Source organism: Pteropus medius, unplaced genomic scaffold, assembly GCF_902729225.1.
Source record: "Pteropus medius unplaced genomic scaffold, Ma_sr-lr_union100, whole genome shotgun sequence".
NCBI classification, from domain to species: domain Eukaryota; kingdom Metazoa; phylum Chordata; class Mammalia; order Chiroptera; family Pteropodidae; genus Pteropus; species Pteropus medius.
Window position 1 is genome coordinate 5,390,897 of NW_024349801.1, and position 21,769 is coordinate 5,412,665.

General features: G+C 50.1%; 1 protein-coding gene across 1 annotated transcript in view; it reads right to left on the bottom strand.

Annotated features, from left to right (window-relative positions):
- Positions 1–17,991, bottom strand: part of CRISPLD2 (cysteine rich secretory protein LCCL domain containing 2) — a 63,685-nt gene extending 45,694 nt beyond the window's left edge. The window contains exons 1-2 of the mRNA XM_039888756.1: positions 17,837–17,991; positions 2,102–2,423 (exon numbers count right to left, since the gene is read on the bottom strand). Coding sequence (XP_039744690.1) covers positions 2,102–2,347 — 246 coding nt within the window. The 5' untranslated portion in view covers positions 2,348–2,423; positions 17,837–17,991. The remainder of the gene's footprint in view (positions 1–2,101; positions 2,424–17,836) is intronic.
- Between the last annotated feature and the right edge of the window lie 3,778 nt (positions 17,992–21,769).

Here is a 21,769-nt window from a genome sequence, read left to right on the forward strand (position 1 = left end):
AGACCCTACAACGTCCCTGAAGGCTAAGTTTGCCTAAAAAGTGGGCTATTTAGACCTAAGGACTCAGATCCCAACTCTAATCCTGAAATATCACAAAATAAACAAAGAAGAAAACATAGTAGGCTCATTATGGGCTGTCCGGGCAGCCTGACCTTGCCTGCTGCATACTAAGCTCCCTTCACTTGCCCCAAATCTTCCACACAACCACTAGACAATCATGGTGCCAGCAGGAAAAGATCAGCAGAAACCCAGCCTGTTCCAACAGAGGCAGGAGGCAGCGAGGATCCCAGGGGGTTGTGGCTCAGTAAGCTTCAGGGCAAGGAAAATGCCGGCTCCCTCATGGGTACCACAAAAGCCCTTGGGGTAGGAAGGGCACATGATGCAGGATGACCTGTCCAGAGAGAGGTACAGAGTGTCTTTTCCCCATGAGGACTGAGGCCAAATGACCATGTCCTGAGAAGGATGGGGGAAGGGTCCACACTCAAAGCCTCCAAAAAATCTACCCTAATTTTTTATATCTTTAACCTCGAAAAGGTCTGCACAAGCTTCCCCATGCATTTTGAAAGGGTGCCCACTCTTCCTCCTAAAATTAGCACAGCCCCTTTGGAATAAATGCCTGGATGATTTTCTTGAGGGAAAAAAGAAATGTTTCATAATGAGTTCCCAAAGGACAGCCTTGCTCGGGGCTGGTGGCGGGTTGGGGGGTAGTTCTGCCCGGATAGGAAACCCATTCATCTGCCCTATATCTGGTGATGGGCCACCTTGTGCAGGCACATGGGATGGTCCCTGACCAGGGGCACTACTGATGTCAGGGTACAAGGCAACATGAAAGCGTTAGCTGAGTCCAGGGGAAGGAGGGGAGCGTGTCCTGGGATGAAGATTGGATGAAGAGAGTGATAAAGAGAAAGTGCTCCCGGGGAGGGAAGGTGTGATGGCTGTCACACATGCAGCACCTTCAGAGGACAACCAGCAGACCTGTCTGGCCAAAGGGGAGGGAGGGAAACAAGTCATCGGGACAGATAGGGCTCCTGCTAGAAGCTCGGATGCCAGGCAAGAAGCATCTGGGCTCCGTCCCGGGCACAGAGGGCCCTGGAGGCTCCTGAGAAGGAGGACGGCTGGGAGAAAGCGAAGATTTAAGAAGCATAAGATGATGACAGGATTCAGAATGGGCTGAAAGAGGACAAGATGGGAGGCGAAACCCCCTCGGGGCTGAGGCTGTCCCACTAATCACAGTGAGACCGGAACAGGTTGGAACGAGAAGGAGGAAAACGCTGGAGAGGGTCGTGGTAGCTGTGGGGTGTAAACGAGGACTGAGTGCTGGCTGAGAGCACAGGTCCTGGAGTCAGCTGGACTCAGGTTCGAATATGGCTCTGCCACTGCCAGCTGTGTGACCTTGGGACTCAGCTTCCTCATCTCTAAAATGAGACCTTTCCTAGGACTGGGGGAATGGGAAATGGCACGGACAGGAACAGAGATGCAGGAATGAAGGCAGGGCAGGAGATCTGGACGGGGAAGAGCCGGTCACCCTTTCTGTTCCTAAGATTTAGCGGGGGCCCTGTCCCTTCTCTCCGTTCTCCTTTCCGATAAACAACTCATCTCATAGACTCAGCCCTGCTCGCTTCTCAGACATAGAAGGTAAGTTAAAGGGCTGGATGGATGAAGACCAAGCTGGCACTGTCACAGTAGTAACACCATAGCCCCATGTGTGAGGTCTGTGCTCAGTCGTCACAGGAACCATGAGAGGATGAGCTCCTCAAAGTGGAAACTGAGGCTCAGACTGGCTGATGTCCAGGGCACACAGCTAGGAGGTGGCAGAGCTGAGACTGAAGCCACCAGAGCCCAGCCCTGAGACCCTCCCCAGTCTATCTTCCAGAGGGCCTGGTGGGAAGAGTCAGGGCAGGTACGTGGGCTGAGCTCCAGAGGTGGCACAAGGAGCTGGCAACAAGGCAGCCTCTGGGTGCTGTTTTGGTGGAGAGTCAAGAACAGAGGAAGGGGACCCGCTGTTGCCTGGGGACCTCAAGCCTGCCATACACTCAGTGACTGGGGACAAAACAGATGGCACCTTTGGCCTCCAACCCTGGGAGGGAGTGGCAGCTCTCACCATGTACTCCATGTTGGAGGCTGGCGGGTACACCTGGCCCCGCAGTTTATTGTGAAGCATGAGGATCTCTTCCTTGTCCGACTTGGGGATGGCCCTCCGGGCCCGCGAGTGAGGCTCATCCTGCTGGTATTTGCTGAGCAGCTTCTCAAAGTGTGTGACGTTGGGCAGAATAAGAAAAAGGCTTTGGGCTCCACAGGCCAGCAGCACCAGTCCCAGGGGGATGATGCCATTCAGGATGCAGCTCATGGCTCCTCTCCAACAGCAAAAACTGGGGTGACAGGGAAGGCTGGTCTCCTGAGGCACAGCTGGGCGCTCAAGAGCTCTGAAAGGAAGCAGAGGGCAAAGGAGGAAGAAATAGTCAGTATTAAATCAGCGACAGCATTGGCTTGAGCAGTGAACAAAGCAGGTAGGATTCTCCCCACTTTGCAGATGTGAAAACTGAGGTTCACAGGAGCTAAATAACCAAGGACCCACAGACAGGAAGTGGTGGAGCTAGGATTCAAGTGAAGGGTTTCCAGAAAGGTAAGCTGCCCAGACTTCACGGAGGACATCCTGGCGCAATCTCTCCTGGACTCAAGTTCCCTTGTCACCATCTTTTCTAATTTCTAGTCAGCGTTCCACCTCATTCAGGACTCAGGTGGGTCTACTGCCTGAGTTCAGTTCTGTCTCCTGCTCCTGAAAGAGATTGATAAAGCCATTTCACACCACCAAAGGACTTCCCCTGAACCACCGTTAGCAGCAGACTCCGTGGTCCCTGTGAAGTAAGGCTCAGTCTACCAAAAGTGGTTGACAGGCATCCCCAGCCCTATCACTGTCAGCTCTTGTCATCATGGCCCGTCCACTGGCACCACCCACATAATCATCACACACTGCGACACAGTCACCCAGCCCCAGCCAGGGACCCAGATGTGTGCTCTGCTGAGAAACAAGTCACTTGTCAATCTCATCACCAAACCTGCCTGGCAAATCTGCTAAACAACAAAGCATGTGGCCCTCCGCCAGCCAGCTTCTGCCTGACAAGGAGCCTGTTACAGACACTGCCACTGCCGGTGTTACTCTTTTTGCTGCTAAGTTAGTACCCAACGAACACAGTAGGATGGTTACCTGTTGTTGGTTGATATAACCAACAGCAGAGCCCAGGGGACAGAAGAAGAGGGTGGACCGAGGTTCCTAGAACTTTGCAGCCCCATGTTGGAACTGCACTTCTCAAAAAGAGTTCCTGGAACCCTAACGCTAACACATCAGCTGGGATTCAGCCCTCTCAGGGGTCTACGGTGCCAACTGTAGTTACGAAAACATCTTCACTTTTACTACTCATGGATCTCAATGGTCTTTCCTTGCCTGTAGGGCTACAAGCCCTTTTCCCAGATAATTCTCTTACTAAGCTGCCTTCCCTGGCACGCACCTTAGGAAGAGCTGTGTTAGTCTTAGAGTACACCTAACGAACTTTAAAATTCCAAGGTCCAGTGTTATTGGGTGAATTTCTGCTGTGCCGTTTGTTCCTTCTGGAAACCCTTCCTGAACATGTGTGTGGGCCAGCCACTTCATTCACGTTGTTGTCAACCCCAGGACACAACCCACTCCCATCTCACAGATGAGGAGGCTGAGGCCTAGAGTGGTGGCATGATGAGCCCAAGGCCACCCTACTGGAAGTGGAGACGCTGAGATTCGAACCCCGGTGTGATGACTCTGAGAGTCCAGAATTTTCCACCATGCTGCCCTGGCTCCTCTCTCCCTGGAGGCCAGGGGTGTCACCTCCACTAAAGGGCTACGAACTGTGGTCCTTCTCTGGGCTGTCGCCTGGTCGAAGAAGACAAGGCAAAGCTTGAGCGAGTGTTCGTTTACATCTTTCAACTCTGCTTTACTCTCAAAGGGGAGTCGGTCAGTCACCCAATGACCTTCATCGGACACCTATTTCGTGCTGGACCCTGGGACATGAAGATGAAGAGGACTCTCTCCCTGGCCTTAAGGAGCTCCCCAGTTGGGCTGGGGTGACAGGCGAGGAAAGCCACAGCCACAGGCCAACAGACTCAAGCCAGCACAGGGAGCTGGAGGACACTCCCTGGCTGGGGACAGAGGCAGCTCTGCCTGGACGCTGAGCCACCGGAACCTCCAGAGGCTCAGTCCTTTCAACAAGGCTCCTCTGGTCTTAGCCCGCACTAACGATAACCAGGCTCTTACCAGTAGCCTGGCGGGGACTGAAAGATGGCAGCAGACAACCTCAGGGGCAAGACGCAGAGTGGGACAGGGAGGGGACAAGCCAGGAATCCCAGGAGGCAGAGCGGAGTAGTAGAGCTATGGGAACGTGGCAGTTCCCATCTACAGCCCTGGAAACTCTCCGGAGTCCTGACCAAGTCTACGCTGCCGATAAAAATAACCGCCATCCAGAGAGGAGGCCTGGCTCTCTATGGCGTGGGCCACATGTGGCCTCTCTCCTAAGGAGTTCCCTTTGGGGCACAGCCCCAGGGACAGCAAGGAGGACTTCTGCGTGCTCACCCGTCTCACTGGGAATCAAACCAGTAACGCGGAATTAGTCACGCCACCATATATGAACATTTCCCAGCTGCAGAAGGCCAGGCCGTAAGAGATGCCAAAACACACTGACCCTGGATTGAGATGTGAGACGAAGCAAGAACGGGGACTGACGTCATTAAGTGTCCACTCTGGTGTCATGACAATACTCGATTTTCTTTACTCTACACTTACGTAGCTTGAGGGACAGGGCACCCCCCAAAACACAAAAAGTAAATTGCTAATATGACTCAACTATGACTCAACTAGACTAAAACCTGGATTTGGTTGAAGTTTCCAATGGGCACGATTCAATCGTGGAGTAGTCAGGGGTGGGATATTATACGGCAGGTGAAAGGAATAAACTAGAGGTATGTGAGTGTCAGCACAAGTAAAATTCAAATAGCATGTTGGGTTAAAAAAGCAAGTTGTAGAATGTTATGCTAATTATACTATTTATGTAAATTCTAAAACATATGAATCATATTTTTAGATATACATGTATAAGTCTATTACATGTATACATATAATATACACATATAAGTATATATATACATATATACACATGTCTGTATGTTTGTGTACATATATGTATATGGGGGGTGTGTTTGCATGGTAAAACCAGGACTGAATCAGACCAAGTTCATGGCGGTGGTTGACTCCAGAGTGAAGGTAATGGAACTGGGAAGAGGAATGTGAGGGATTTCATCTTTGATATGTTATTTCTACTTTAAAATCTCAAGCAAATACAGAAGTGCCAACCTCTGTTCACTTTAAGTGAACAGGCTGAAATGGCAGGAACTTCGAGGCGATAACCACCAGGCCAGACCTCGGTGGTAAGCATACTACCCTCTGGACTTATCTATTTTTTTAAAAATATGTATTAATTAATAACACAAAGCATGGAAGGGCGATGAAACAACTGTGGTCCCAAGCGCATCCTTCCGGCACACGTCCCTGAATGACCGTGGCTTCCTCCGAAAGACTCAACGAGCCACGCACGCGAGCGGGAAAGGGCCTGTGGCACTCCGGGACCTGTAGGCTGGTCCTTCCCTCCAAGGTCGCAAAGAGAACCAATAAAGAAGCCTCGGTGGCGCCTCAGAGTCGGGAGGACCATGCGGGTTTCTGGAACCTTCTCGCCGGAAGGAAACTAAGTGAAAGGAGAGCAGAGGAAGGGGGTCTCGAAGGGCCTTCTCTGCTCTGCGCCAGGCGCTGGCCATCTGCGGCACCATGCTGGGCGGCATGTCCAGCACACTGGTGGGGCTGAAGGTGGTTTGGGCCAGGAGCTCAGGGCATCTGGATGGGCAAGGCCCAGCTCTTGAGGCTCCTGTTAAGTTTGGGCTGCAAGAGAACACTGAAGATTTAAGCAGAACTGTGGCGTAACAGGGCTGGCGTCTCACACAGGCCTGCATTCCCAGGGTCAGACCAGTGCTGACACAAGGGGTTCTTGTGGGTCAGGTTGTGTGCCCCACGGATTCACATGTTGAAGCCCCTAGCACCTCAGAGTGTGACTGTATTTGGAGAATGGGCCTTTATAAACGTGCTAAAGTTAAATTAAGTCATCGGAGTGGGCCCTAATCCTATATAACTGGTGTACTTACGAGAAAAGATTGGGACACAGACATGCATAAGGGAAGACCATGCGAAGACACAGGGAGAAGATGGCTGTCTCCATGCCATGCCAAGGAGAGAGTCCTTAGGAGAAACCAGCCCTGCCGACACCTTGATCTCAGGCTTCCAGCCTCCAGAACTGTGAGGCAATAGTCTGTTCTTTAAGCCTCTCAGTCTGTGGTCCCTGGTTGTGGCAGCCCGAGAAAACTGATACGTGCATCAGATAAGTGGATAAACAGGATCGTGATCCAAATATCCTGTTGGTTACTATATAGAAGAAGGCAAGAAAGGAACAGAGGCAAATTAGGAGGCTGAGGCAAGGATCCAGCCAGAACCTGGCAGTGACAGTTGGTGCTAACTGTGAAAGCAACAAGCCCACTGGCGGAGGCCCACTTCACGTTCAATGCCAACACCCTTGGCCTGTGCTGACCATTCAGCCTCTGCCCAAACATCTCTATCAGAACTCAGGGCTAAAGCATTTCAGTCCCTTTTCCACTTACAATTGAAAATAATTCTTTTTTCCAAATGAGACAATGACAAGCACATACTCCCCGCAGGGAGGCTGGCGGAGGCTTACACCGAGGGAGAGCTCTGTGTACCAGTTGCTGCATTTCTCAGCTCACCTACCAGGGACCCAGAGGTTTGCGATCCACTACCCCATTTTACAGAGGAGGAGACTGAGGCCTCTGGGGCTTAAGGAACCCACCTAAGGTCATACGACTGGCCAGTAGAAAACCCAGGGTTGGAACACAGCTCCATCTGACCTCAGAGCCCTTTCTGGCTGCCAGGAGTGGGCTTCCTTATGGATTTCCCGTCACCACCCATACATGGGAGGGGCCCCCACCAATAACCTTATCTCCCTCTACAGTCCTGTCACCTTTCTCTTTCTCCTGGGCAGAACTGCTGGGCTCGGCAGAGCTGAGGTAACAGCCTCCCAGGTCAGACAGTGGCTGTTGATGAGAAGGCACCAATGCGTCACCCCCAGGGCAATGAAACCTTTACATCATGGTGACATTTCACCAAAGCACGACACCGTTATCGGGCTTGGCACCCCTTCGACCTCCATCTGCCAGTGTGTCTTTGGCTCAAATGTGACCAGCTTGACCTCTGACCCCTAGCACAGATGAGTGCTCTCTGCAGAGCGCTCACGAGCTGCTGGGGTCCTGGCTATCTTCCTCACGTCCTGGAGGAGCTCATACTTCATTCAGTACCCAGAGAGTGAGGCCCATACTCTTAGGCTTTGCACTTTGGCACCACTCGGTTCTCCCCGGTTGCCGAAGTGGTTTGAGGGCCAGGTATCCCCAAAGGCATTTTCTAGAGGTGCCCCCTCAGCTCTCTGTCACCCCTGGCGTCTTACCAACAGCCTGAAACTTCTACCGTGGACGTCTCATGGGAACGTACCAGACAGCAGGCCTCCAGGGAGACACGGAGGGACCAACCAGGCTTTCAGGTCCCAGGGTCCACAGGGAGACCCAAGTCTGGTGAATGAAAGTCACAGGAGTCAGATGCCTGCAGCGCGGCCCAGAGCTTTCAGAGGCATTTGGGCTCTGCCAGGGAGAGATGGCTGCTTTCGGCCCCATTTTACAGAAAATAAGACTGAATCCAGGAGACACTGCCTGATATTTGTGAGGCTGTGCAGCTAGTGGAACCCAGACTTGAAATCTAGCTTTGGGAAAGCCTGGGGAACTTCCGACATGCCGCTGCTGTAATATCAGCCTCCTCCGCCCTGGCCACCGCTTTATGGGGGAATATGAGTACTATACCTAGGGGGTCAGCGGGTCCTCGTGTTCCCAATCTAGTAAGGTGTCTCCTTGATGGTCACCTCCTGGGTGATGCCGCCACCAAACTCAACTCTTAGGAGCAAGCGAGAGAAAGGGAGCTTGGTTTGAATTTGACGCATCATCTCGCCCGGCTGCCTTTGCCTGTGTTTAGGAAAGTCTGCCAAAAAGATGAATCTCGGGACTGAGCCTGTCAGCCATCAGCTCTGAGGCTGTGCCAAGCTCTCTGCTTTCGCACACACTGTTCCCACAACTCATCCCATGACCCCAACCTGCCCCCTCCCCTGGCCCAGGCCAGGCAGATGAATTCCTGTTCCTCACTTAAGACTCAACTGCTTAATCATGCCTGCAGACCTGTCGGGCCCATTCACTGCTGAATAGCCAATGTCTGCCAAGTTGGTGTTCAATAAATATTTGTGGAATGAATGGGTGGCTCTCCTCCTCCTCCCAAGATCAGAAGAGCTATATAAGGACTATGCTTATACGTTTACATGATGTTGGCTTCTTTGTTATTGCCTGTAGATTTGGCTCTCAGAGACCGAAGACCTGGGTTCGCTTCCTGATACTGCCCCTCACTAGCTGTGTGGCCTTGGACATGGCATGTAGCTTCTCTGAGCCCCATTGTCCACATCTTTAAGGTAGAGGGAAATTATAGGGCTTGTCAGACATTGGCAATTCAGCAGCGAACAAGACCAGTGGGTCTGAGGGCTTGATTAAGCTCCAAGAGGCTTCTGGGGGACAGTGACTCTTCAGCTGAGTTTTCACGGAGGAGCAGAGATTAATGTGCCTGGCCTAGGCCAGGGGCGGGGCAGGTTGGGGTCCAGGGGTGAACTGTGGGGTAAGGAATGAGGGAGAGAATGGACATGAGTATTATAATATGACCGTGTTAGCTGCGTAGTGTATAACCAAGTGCCAACTATTATAATTAATGATGCTGCTGCTCTGTGTCCCACAGACGTGGTGTCGGAAGGAACTCTTAGAGGGCTGGCATCAATAATGGGGAATGCAGTGAAGAAGACTCTTCTCTCTTTACCATATTGTTTCAAAGCCCCATCTCGGGCACGAGACAAAATCGAGTTTTTAAAAAGCCCTATTAAATATCTAATGCTTAACTCTCCCCTAAATTTGAAACACACTTTACTCAGCATGTGCCTCGAGCCATGGCCACTTTTCCCCACCTTCTGGAGAAGCAGATACCAAGATGTCATAAATCAGGGTGGAGCGTGAATGCTGACCATCTGCCCAGGAACCGTCCATACAAACATACGAGGTAATTCACGCTGATGACGATGACCCAGCTCAGATGCCACGACTACCATGGAACTCCGTCTCCTTCCAGGGCTCGGTCTTAGCTGAGTGAATTGGCCCCTGGGTGTCCTAGACCTCACCACCCCGTGTTGCACCTGTTCATACTATTTGCCTCGTCGGCTAGACTATGAGCTTCTTGAGGGCTGAAATGAATGGTGTGCTGGTAAATGTTTAGCAACTGACACTCGACGAAACAAAAAACCACCCTTTTTTGTAGTGTTTGCCGACTGCCCGGGTATAAATACTTCCGCCACGATCAGTTTCAAGCAAACAACATGCGGTGCTGAACATGGAGCTCCTGGAAGGCTCAAGCTAACACACCACTATGCAGTCTTTCCATCACATGGATGTGACAGACATCAGTAACCTCAAGACTAGAGATAATAGTAAAGTAGCAAAAAATCAGGATGTGGTAAGTGTTGAGAATTTATTACCTTCATTTTAAATGACTTATTTAATTGTAAGCTTATATGATTTAACGTTTAATGATGGATGTGTTAACTGGCTCACGATCTTTCTGAAACTTCAACTATTGGCTCTCACGAGCCAGTACGAGCTGGCCCCAGCACACTACGGGCTGGCACTGAGCCTTGTTCAACTGCAAACTCCAGCACAGGTTCCCTGCTCAGCAGCCATCACCAATAACCTGGCCAACGTGTGGTGAGTACAGATGAAGCGGCAGACATCGTGCTGGGGTCTCTACTCCCAGCATCTCATATTCATCTTCTCCACAGGTTGATGAAGTCACTGTGATTATTAGCCCTATGGTACAGATGAGGAGACTGAGGCTCAAAGCAGATAAGCAACTGTCCAAGGTCACACAGAATGCCCGTGGACAGTGCCGATGCATCTGTTACACTCCGTCTGCTTGCTAATTCTGGCTCCCCAAAATGTCACGGCAGTTCTGACCTCTGGCTCCATGTCAGCCAGACTCATTCAGTGAAACATCCTGCCCACAGGACAGCAGCTAACCCCAAGGGCCGGGCTGCCCCAGGCTCTGTTCTCCCTCAGAAGCACAAAGGAGAACTTGACGTGTGAGTGAGGCCAAGCACAGATCAGAGGCGTACCCACAAACCACCCAGAAATTCCAGGAATGAAGTGTTGGCTGGGAGGAAGGAGGACACCCGGCAGGCCATGTCTCGGGCAGATCCCAGGACTGGGCAGGACCCCTCAGAAAAGGGTCTGGGTCACTACCAGACGTCCCAGGGTGAGAGTGGCAGGGGATCTCATTGGTCGTCCTTAAACCCATCTGCACAGGACTAGGGGTGGACGAGGAGGAAACAGGCACCCCGGTTCCCCATAACCAAGGATGGATGGCCACTAGTCCGCTCAGCTTAAGAGAAACACCCACCCCGCAGGCACCTTCTTTCCTCCTGTCCCCTTGGCAAAAGATATGTCCTTACAGGACATATGGGATGATATGTCTGGGTGGTTAATTGAACAAGGACAATATTCAAAACACATTTGACTTTTTGAATACTACACAGAAAATACATAAAATTCTAAACAAAAAGAAAAGTCATTCAACAAACAATTTCCTTTGTGCAGAAAAAGCACTAAAAGCCAGGTGCATTCAGTGCAAGCCACGAGGGTATATAAAAAAAAGCCATTCTAAAGTGACTGGATAATAAATTAATATGATCTTAAAATACCCAGCACATAACTCCTGGGGCCCCCTTTCTCTTTTCTTGCAGATGTGTAGGTGTTCCCTTGGGAACAATGCTTTCAGCAAAGCCTTAGATAAACAGCAGAAAATTGCCATCTCCAAAGGACAAGACACCACGAGCTGCCAGAAGGCAGTGTGGAAAAGCGTGGATGTTGGGTCAGACCTGGATTCAAATCGTGACACCACCATGTAGAGCTGCCCAAAAGGTCCCTCAGCCTCTGTGTCTCCAGTTCTCCCCAGGCACAATGAGGCCCTGAGTATCTCCCAGGACTGGAGGAGGGAGGGCATGAAGGTTACAAAAATACTGGTTCTAAAGAGCCCAGCAGCAGAGTCCTGGGACCTAGAGGTATTTAACGACTGTCTCTTCCCCTGGTCCTCCTGTGCGAATTCAGGCATCCCAGATCAATCTCTGCTCCACACTTCAGGGCTGGCAATACCTGGACCAATCTCCTGCCTGAAATGCATGATTCATCGGTACGAGGTGGTATCTGCCAGGATGAGTCACGGCTGCTGGTTTTGAACCAAGCTCAAAGACATGAGCTCAGGAATTCTATAGTGCCAGGCTATGGAATCTCCACACTGCTTTGCCGATGAAAATCGGCAAACCCTGGTGTGGCCACGGAGTCCTTGGGCTACGTAATGGAACAAGACAGTCCACCCTCGGGAAGGGGAGGAGACATAGCAGCAACTAGATGAAGACAAAAGGCTTGAGGAAAGCAACCCCAGGAATGGACGGGGAAATTGAGCAGAGGCCGGAGCAAGGACAACTCTGGTCGGTGTGGACAATGGGGTCCCACTGAGATCTCAAGGAACGGGAACTCCAGGCAGCAGGAACAGTATCCATGGGGAAAGGGGGAAATAGGAGGGGGCCCAGGGGGGCTGGTCAAGCCGTGCAGCGTGATCTGGGGCCCTAGCATGCATATGTGCACTTTGCGAAAATTCATCTGCCAGTATACAAATGAATGTGCAATCCTCTCCAGTATGTTATACTTTACTAAAAAATTTTTCAACATTTTGAAATCGCTCTGGCTTTTGTTTCAAGAATGAACCAAGAGAAGCATGAGTGGCTGCGAGGGGAACACCATTACACACACAAAAATCCTCAAGGGTTCCTCACCCTTACCCCTCCCGGAGTCTCAGAGCTGAGACAAGCCTGGAGCCTGATCTCTGACAGCTTTTCAAAGTGAACTTACGAGTCGGAGCCCAGATAAAGCCCTGCGGCTGGCTGGGGCCTCCCACTTGGAATAGACACCAACTCTCCCAGACAGGGCCCAGTTCATCCCACCTCTGAGAGGGCACTTTGTCCAGCGATGCCAAAGCTGAAAATATCTCCAGTCCCAGTAAAGTCTGGGCCTTGAAGGTTCCCGGGAATAAACAGTGTTTTCAGCAGCGGGTGCTTCTCCCCATGAGAACAGACTGGCTGTGTTGGGAGCCGGTTTGGGACAGGAGGGAGATAATACACATATATACTGATATATTTTAAATGTTGTCATGGAAACAACTCATTCTTTCGGAGGGGATGTTTCGGGCTTCTAAATAGATGTCCTTCGCAAGCTCCTGGGCTTACTGGGGCACTAAACGTGTTCAGAAGGGAGATGCTGGACTCCTCGGGACACTTGCTCAGGCTCCAGGGCAGTGAGTGCCAACGAGCTGAGCATTCTTCCGGAAGAAAGGCTTATAGATATGCCACAACGTATTCTCAAGGGGCCTCTTGACTCCGGACTGAGGTGGTCATTTTTGTTCCAAGCCACTCCATTCTTGCCACATGACTACTCTCTAGTCACACCAGACCCATAAATGGAACCTTCCACACAGCTCCACATCTACCCCACTAGCTAGCTCCCCACCATGTTTGTGCCAGGCCCCAGGGCAAGTCTTTACCAGCTTTCTCACGTTTGAGCCTGCACCAGAAAGTGCTGGAAGCCTCCTTAAAACACAGATTGCTTGCCCAAACCCTAGAGGTTCTGACTCAGGAGGTCTGGGGCAGGCCCTGAGAATCTGCATTTCTATCGAGTTCCCAAGCGCTGCTGTAGTTCCCCCAACTTTGAGTGGGACCCCACTTTGAGAACCACTCCTCCAGATTATAACAGCCTCTTGAATCTCCTCACGTCCCACCTCAATCCAGTGTTGTTTCCCAGACTCCAGCGTTTGGCGTACTCCTTGCCAAGCTTGTCCAGCTTCCTACCGTCTACCTGTACCTATTTTGTATATTTATTCAAATCAGCCTGCTTTGAGGGTTCAAACAAATTTACTTATCAAAGGTAACTTTCTATCACCACCATTTGCAAAGAATCTGATCAAGTCTGCCTTGAAGAGAAGCAGGAGTAAAATCAAATACCAGGAAAACAAAACAAAGTGAGGACCTCCCAGCTGATACCAGCCAGAGGCCTTGTCGTAGAGCGTGCTCTCTTTGTTGTAAAGGGAGATGGGGGTGGGGGCGGACATTAGGGACAGAAGGCACCACCTGAGGTGTTCGCCTTGCCATAAGCGGGAGGAAGACTCGCCAGAGAGTTGAAAGAACAGCTCCTGGACTGGTGGGCTTTGCAGCTGGGTCCGTGCGCTCACTCAGTCACTTTGGGGACCAGTAGAAATGGGGTCCCCACGCTTTGGGGAACATTGCTCACTCCATAATGATCTGTTCTCAAGTGAAAATGCCACCCCGTTACTTTACTATGCCCCACAGCCCACAGCGGGGAATCCAAACAGTACATGTCACCCCACCCACAGGGCAGACACTTGCTGCCTTGAACCTGACCCTTAAACTCCAGCCACAGAAAACTTCTTGCCTTTCTCCAAGGGTGCCAGGCACCTTCCCAGGTCCTGGCCATTGCACGTGAACAGTCTCTCAGGCTCTTATCAAGTCAGTCTCAGCAATGCCAGCTGGATGCCAGCTCCCACTCCTCGAGAGATCCGGGTGGGTTTTTTCCAATCCAAAAGAACTTTGGGGTGGGGCCAATTCCAGGACCACTTGACTGGAAGCAAAATTGAAGCTCAATTCTTTTCCTGCTAGGATATTACCATTCTGCACTCACAATAGGACACATCTAGAAATCTGGGTTGAACATGTGGGATTTCAAAATTTATAATGTTTTTTAAATGATGGTCCAGAAGTTGCGTAATCCTCTTCTTTTTCGCTAAATCTGTGGTTTCTGCCTAAGCTGATGCAGCACTTGAGACAATCAAAGAAGATATATCTCCCTTGGGCTCAACCACAAGAAACTGTCCTGACAGCCCTGAAGAGGGGGTGTCTGTCTGTGAGTGCCCACAATTCCACAGCCTGCAGTATAGAGCAGGGTTCCCCCCGGGGGCAGCCTCTCATACAGGATTCTCTGCCAGTTGCTGCTGTGACACTGGGAAGAATGTCCGTATCTCCCCAAAACACTCAAATGCCAAATATCCCTGCGCCCACGCCAGAGGGCCTTGACCCATTCAGGAACGAGATGACATGAGTTGATGCTTCTTTAAGAAGGAAGTCAAGAAAAGAGAACACAGTTCCTCAATAAGTTAAACATAAAGTTACCATGTGACCTGGCAATTCCACTCCTGGGTGTAGACTCAAAACAATTGAAAACAGGTGTTTAAACAAAAACGTGCACACAAATGTTAATAGCAGCATTATTCACAATAGCCAAAATGCAGAAACATCACAAATTTCTACCATTGGAAAAATGGGTAAATGAAATGTGGTCTAACCGTACAGTGGAATATGACTCAGCCATAAAAAGAATGAAGCACAGTTACAAGTTATAACATGGATGGACCCTGAAAACATGTTAAGCAAAGAAGACAGGCACAAAAGGCCATATACGATATGATTCAATTTATATGAAATAACCAGAATAGTAAATCTATAGAGACAGAAGGTAGATTAGTAGTTGCCAGAGGCTGAGGAGGAGAGAAAGGGGAGTGACTGCTAAATCATGGCTATGGGGTCTCCTTTCGGGATAATAAAAATGCTCTGGAATTAGAGAGTGGTGATGTTTGCACAACAATGTGAATGCACTAAATGCCACTGACCTGTGTACTTTAAAATGGTGTTAAAATGGTAAATCTTATGTTTATGCATATTTTGCCACAATGAAACCTTTTTACCTTTTTTTTTTTTTTTTTTTTAATCAAGGAAATAAGAAAAGAAAAAAGGGCATGATGGCTGGCCCTATCAACCACCATCTAGATCTGCCTGGTCCCAGAACAGAGTGTGCTCCCTTTAGGATTTTAAGAGGGGTTCTGGATCCCCACTCTATGAAGGTCTAAGAATCTATTCAGCACAATGAACTGAAGCTGAAATGAAATGATGCTTGTGTTGTAATTTCCTTTCTTGACAAGCCATCAGCCCCTTTGAATGATGCTGGGTTTGCACATCTGGGACTGATCAAAAACCAGTGAGTTTGCAAAAAAAAAAAAGCCTCCCTAGGGGAGCAAAGACAGAGGCACCTCCCATACATAGTAAATTACACTGGTGACAGAGGAAAGAAATGTTTCAGCTCCCTCAAGGCCAAAGAGGTCAGTGTTGGGGGTCCTGCCTTTAAAAGTTTCAAATGAAACTGACTGAAGCCCAGATAACTTTTCTGGGTCTTTGAGGGAGAGACAAAATGTGGGGTTCTCAGAGGCCTCATGCTCTTCTGCGGAAGTTCCAGGCCCTCCCCCACCACCTAGCTCTCCTCTCCAGTCCAGAAACAGGACTTTGGGAGCCAGTACTGACCTGGGTACCGAGGCAGGGCTCTCTGCACTGATACCAGTGCCTGTTGGCAAAGGGAGCCCAAGCCCCCATGTCAGTGCATCCACTCTCTAGGCCTACCCCTAACGCAGGCCAGGCACCTAGATCTCATGTGGTATGAGAAGCCTTGACTTGCAGCAAGTTCTGCTGTGACAGTCATGAGGCTTGCCATTAGATGAGCACCTTCTTCCAGAATATGGGGCAGGGCCCAGCCAGAATGGCAGCTCCCCCTGCCCTGGCTGTGTCATGCTGGGTACATGCTTTAATCACTCCAAGTCTCAATTTCCTCCTTGTAAAAAGGACGGGCCAGTGCTCACCTCATAAAGAAGTCAGTGAGATCATCCACTGGGCAGGGCTGGTCCATAGTAAATGCTGGATAAATATCAGCAGCTCGTATGATTATAAATGGTATCATCGCCATTCCTATCCCTATATCTTAAGAGACTCTATAAGAATCAAAGTGACTCTTTCCATTCTCCTCCCATGGAGCATTGTTGGAGACTGGGGGCTTAGGCTCAACTCTGCTGACAGGTGTTTTACCTGGAGCCCCTCTCACACAAAACTACACCTGTGTGAAGATCAGGCCCAGAGGTAGAGTTAGTGGTTGGGCTGAAAACTGTCTTAAAACTGTCTAGGGAGCCAGGACCTAGTGGTTAAGAGTGTAGAGTCTACAGCCAGACAGGCCTAGGGCTGACAGCATAGCATACCAGTTAGGGGACCTTGGGCACACACTTCACCTCTTTGAGCCTTGGTTTTCTCATCTGTGAAATGGGGATCAAGAGGCCTGCTGCCTGGGTATGTTGCAGGGATGATAATGCAAGCAAGGTGCATAGCACAGGGCCTCATATTGGCCACACCAGCAATACAGCTCCCACACCTTCTGCTCCTCCCCGATGTGGACACAGCCAGATCAGAGGCAGAAGCAGAAAATCAGGTGCACAAAACATAAAGAGCCCTGGGAAGTCCCCTCTCAGTCTATTTGGGGAAGGGGGTCTGTCCCTCTTCTTGTTCTGCAGGACCCTAGTCTCTCACTTGTCAGACTCTAGATTCTAGATGACCTGACCCAGATAGGAAAGGTAGGCTCACCCTATCTTGCCGGAACAAGGGGTCCAAATGCTCAAAATGGAAACTCACCGAACTCACTCTTGGTGCAAAGCAAGCTAGGCATTTGCACAGGCCCCCAGCTGCTTCTCACCACCAGAGCGTCAACTTATCTTTTGGCTAAAAGACACCCAATTCAAGTTAGAATTCGATAAGCAGGCATCAGCTAAGCCTTTTCTGGCTTGTCCACCAGCCCAGCCCTCGGTCTGCACCACATGAGGGACTGTCCATCTAGGGAAGCCCCGGTTCTGTCCATCTAGGGAAGCCTATCTACTCAGGACTGCAGAACCAAGCCCTCAGCTCCCAGCACAATTCTTCCCACACAAGGAGTTTATACAGATGCCCACTCTGGCTGAAGGTGCCCAGGAACATGTTTCTGAACCTTCAGGAACTGTAACATGCCCCATACCTGGACACATACATCCACAGCCATCTGGAGTTGCAGAGGCAGACCTGGGTTCCAGCCCCAGCTCTGCCTGGACAACTCTCTTCACCTCTCTAACCCCCACTGTCCTCATTAAAATATGGGAAGATGTAGGCTACCTTGCAGTTTCGTTGAAAATGAAACATAAAGGGGCATGGTCCTATAAACTGCAAGCAGAATGCACAGGCTGTCTCACACCTGGCCATCCACACATGGGTAGACACATTCAAACTCCTGTCACATTCACACCAACAGCTTTCCATTTATTGATGCCCGCTGTGTACACAGGAAGGCAACAGATGCTAGCAAATTGCACAAGGAAGGCAAGGGCACACGGTCTCCAGGAACGTGGATCTGCAATTCAGACGGGCTTTGAATGCCGGCTCCCTGCCTTCCTGGCTGCGGTCTTGAGCGACTGACTTGCCCTCGGTGAGCTTCAGTTTCTCCCTCTGTGAAACTGCATGCAGCTAAGCCCGGCTCTGCGATGCAGTAGGCGCGCTCACCTTGGTGCCCTCAGTAAATCCTAAGAGCCGGCATTTGCTCTGATTACTTCAGCTCCTCAGAGATAAGTGAGTGGACTGCAACTCACAGAGAGTAAAGAAATCCAAGTCACACTTACCTCCGCAGGGCTCCAATCACCAGGTCGTCGGCGTCTCTCTCGCGGCGGCGGCGGCGGAGGTGGTGGTGGTGGTGGCAGCGCGACTGTGTGCACAGCGGGAAGGTGGAGGAACACACAGGACACCTGGGCAGTGGAGCAAAGCAGTGGATCTCGGGGCCCCGCGCGCTGCTTCTTGTATGCTGCCTCTGAGCCCGGAGGCCACGCCCCCCAGCGGCCGGATACGCTGATAGGGCCGCGCAGTCGCGGGCCCCGGTCCTGCCCCGCCCCTCCGCCCCCGTCCCGCCCTGTGAGCCCCGTGCAGGGGGAGGCAGGGGCGCCTGGTGTCTGGGGGACCACACGAGGAGGGCCAGGAAGACCCACATCTTAAGAATAGGTTTGAGAAGAGGACGTGCTCAGTTTCCTTACTGTGACCATAAAAATATCAGTTCCATTGAGCTCTTACTATGCGCCCCGCTTGGTGCCAAGCACTTTCCACCAGGGGTTTGCAAATTTACCAAATCCCGTCTCTCTGCGGCTCAACTGGAAAATGGGAATAAGGAGGCGACCTCCCGGGATTGTAGCAAATAAAATTGGGAAGGGCGTGGGCTCCATAAACTGTGGCGTAGAATACACACTTGCTAAATTTATTCCCATCGTCTACACAAGAGTAGAAAACTTCACTCATGCCACCCTGACACACACACACACACACACACACACACACACACACACACACACACACACACACACACACACACGCTACTCTCAATGCGCAGATGAAGAAACGAAGACCAGGAGATGACGGCAGTAAAATGAAGACTGGATGACGGCAGTAAAACTGCCGTCCAGGCTAAGTGCCTTTACCTTCATTATTTCAGTACGTGTTCACAGGAGTCCAGTGAGGTGGAAATGATCCATTTCACAGATTGGGCAACTGAGGCCTGGAGAAGAGTGTCCCAAGTCCTATAGCTAGTGAGAGGCAGTACAGTTTCAAACTTTGCTCTTAAGACATTTTGCCCATGGGCATTTAGCAAATTAACCTGTGCAGGTATGTATACGAATCAATTTAGAGCCAGAAGAAATTGCCTTTGAAACATGTAATCCAAGGCACTTATTGAAAGGTGAAGAAATCGAGGCTGGAGGAGCTAAATAGGCCCCTGGGCTCCCCACTCGTAATATGGACCCACTGTGTGCCCACACACTCAGGAAGAGATCGTCCTTATACTGTATGAAGACCCTGGAGTCAGCTCATTTATCATTTACTCCTCCCACACACTCCCACTGAGTCACTCTGCACCAGCCTCCGTGCTATGCAGCAGATGAGCAGGCAAAGATAAAACCCTCTTGGGGATCTGAGGCTCTGGTACCCAGACAAGTCAGAGCATATGGGGAAACAAAGATGGAGAGGAAGTGGGTGAGGGAAGAAGACCCCTCTGTGACTTGAAGGGCACATGGGACATGGATTCAGAAAGCCAGAAACTCTTGCCTAAGATTTTGGTACAGCTCAAATGCAGATAAAGAATAATGTAGATATTCTCCGTTATCTTTTTTCATTTTCTTTCTTACTTTTCTTTCTTCTCTCAGTTTTTGAAGCATCATTCTCAGCTCAAAATTCATTCATTCAATACTTATTAAGCACCTACTATATACCAGGCTCTGTTCCAAGCATTGGAGTATTCAGTGGTGAACCAAGTTGTTCCAAAACAACAGTCCTCACTTTGATAAACAGCAAACCCAAAGGGAGAAAAGACCTGTATTATTAACAGATGCCTCTCAGGTACCCAGCTCCCAACTCCTGTCTGACCTGGCAGCCACCATCCCAGCACCCTGCATACCACAGAACCTTCAAAGCCCTTACTCCCTCCTCTCCTTCAGTTTCTCCTTTCCTCTTTCTTGGTGATCTTTTCATCTGCTCTCCTGCTTCTTGTCTGCCCTGCTGAGCCTTTCTTCCCTGGCATCTGACCATGCCCACCCCTCCCTGTTGACTTCCAACAAGCACTTACATGTGTCATGTGCTGTGCCCAGGCCTTCACCCACATTGCCCTGTGAACCTCTCCCAACTGAATGAGAGGAGGGGCTATTGTTGTCTCTGTTTTATAGATGGGGAAACAAGCTCAGGTAGGTGAAGGCACTTGCCCAGGGTCACTTGGCTATTGAATGGTGGGGTTAGGACTCCAACTTAGGCAGTCTGGGACCAGAGCCCATGACCTTGGCCTCTAAACCAGGTGACCTGAAGAGATTAGGGAGTTTGAGTTTGCTGCAGTGTGAACCTGTTGGACATTTTGGAACTATTTCATTTCTCTTTAATAGCCCATTTGGGCTGACGTTTCTCAAATGGGATGTTATGGTTACTACTGCTGCGTAACAAATTATCCCAAAACGTAGTGGCTTCAAACAACCATTCTATTTTGCTCCCAATTTTGTAGGTCAGGAATCCAGGATGGTTCCTCCTTGGAGGCCTCTCATGTGGTCGTAGTCAGGTATTGGCTGGGGCTGCAGACATCCAAAGGCTCGGTGGGGCTAGACATCCAAGCCAGTTCGCTCACACACCAGGAGCTCAGCTAGAGCTGTCGACCGAAGTGCCTTCAGGTAGCCTTTCTGGGAAGGCGGACTCAGGGCAGCCAGACTTTTTACTTTCCCCGGAGCACGTCTCCCAAGAGAACCAGGAGGAAGGTACATGACCTTTATGATTAGCATCAGAAGTCATAGAGCATCACTCTGCCATACTGTTGGTTGCATCACAGAATCTGCCTAGGGTCAAGGAGAGAGGATATAGAGCACACTTTTCAACATGTGGATATCAAGGAATTTGCAGACAAGATATGTGAAAACACATAACTAAGTGCCTGGCACTGAGCACTCAGTAAAAGACAATCTATCCTTCACAGGGGGCTAAGTTAGTCCAGTGGCATGAGCACCATCTTTGCATCTAGACAGATGGTGGTCCTGACTCCACCAAGCACCAGCTGCATGTCTTTGTTCAAGTGATCCAATCTGTCTGAGTTAGAATTGCCTCCCAGGCTGGATCACCCTAGGGCAGACTGAGTCTATAGTCTGCTCCTTGGTGCCATTGTCTGGAACCAGTGGGCTGAGTTCCAATCCTGGCTCCTCCCTTTCCAAGCTGATAGCCTTGTGTTCAGCTCCCCATCTGTAAAATGAGGGTGATAATAGTGGCATGTTTCCCCCTCAGGGCCATCATTAAAATGTTAAATGGTTAATATATGGATATTAATTAGAACGGGTCCTGGCTCATAGCAAGTATTAGTTAAGATGATTTTAATAGAGCCAACAAAGTAAAAAGAGAGACAGAAAATTTTAATTTTGATATGTTTTCCATCATTGTGTAATCTTTGATTTCCAAAAATTAACTTTTGACTTTGAATAAGACTATCTGTCATAGGCAACGTGTGCTCCTGGGAGGTCCTGGATGGGAAAAGACCAAGATGCACCCAAGAGTCCTCCTGGGAGGGGACTCTTGACCATTGATATCCTTGGAAAACCCAGTAAATTGTCCTGTTTGCTACCCAGGAAGAAGTTAAGTCATGGAGAGTTTGAGACAAAGGAAAAGGTCTTCCTGAAGAACCGTAATGAAGCCCAGCCTAGAAAAAGGAACAGGCAGGCCTGGTCATGGCTTCCTGAATACGTTCCAACCCTCTGCCCACTCGCTCTCTTGGAACCAAAGTGGGCGGATGGGAGGACCATACACGTGAGTGCAGAACGATGGGGTCACACCGAGCAGCAATGAAGGTTTAATCATTCGAAGCAAAGATCAAGGTCTTTCTTTTCTATCTCAGCATGGTTGCCATAGGATTGACGGGTCTTGAACTCACACCAACATCTTCTTCACCAGTTGTTTTCATTGGAGTCTCTTGAACTAGACATCAGGAGCCAAGGCCGGGGAGTTCCAGCCTCGCGTTTGTTCCTGCCACACCCATTCAGCAGCTGTAGAATGTC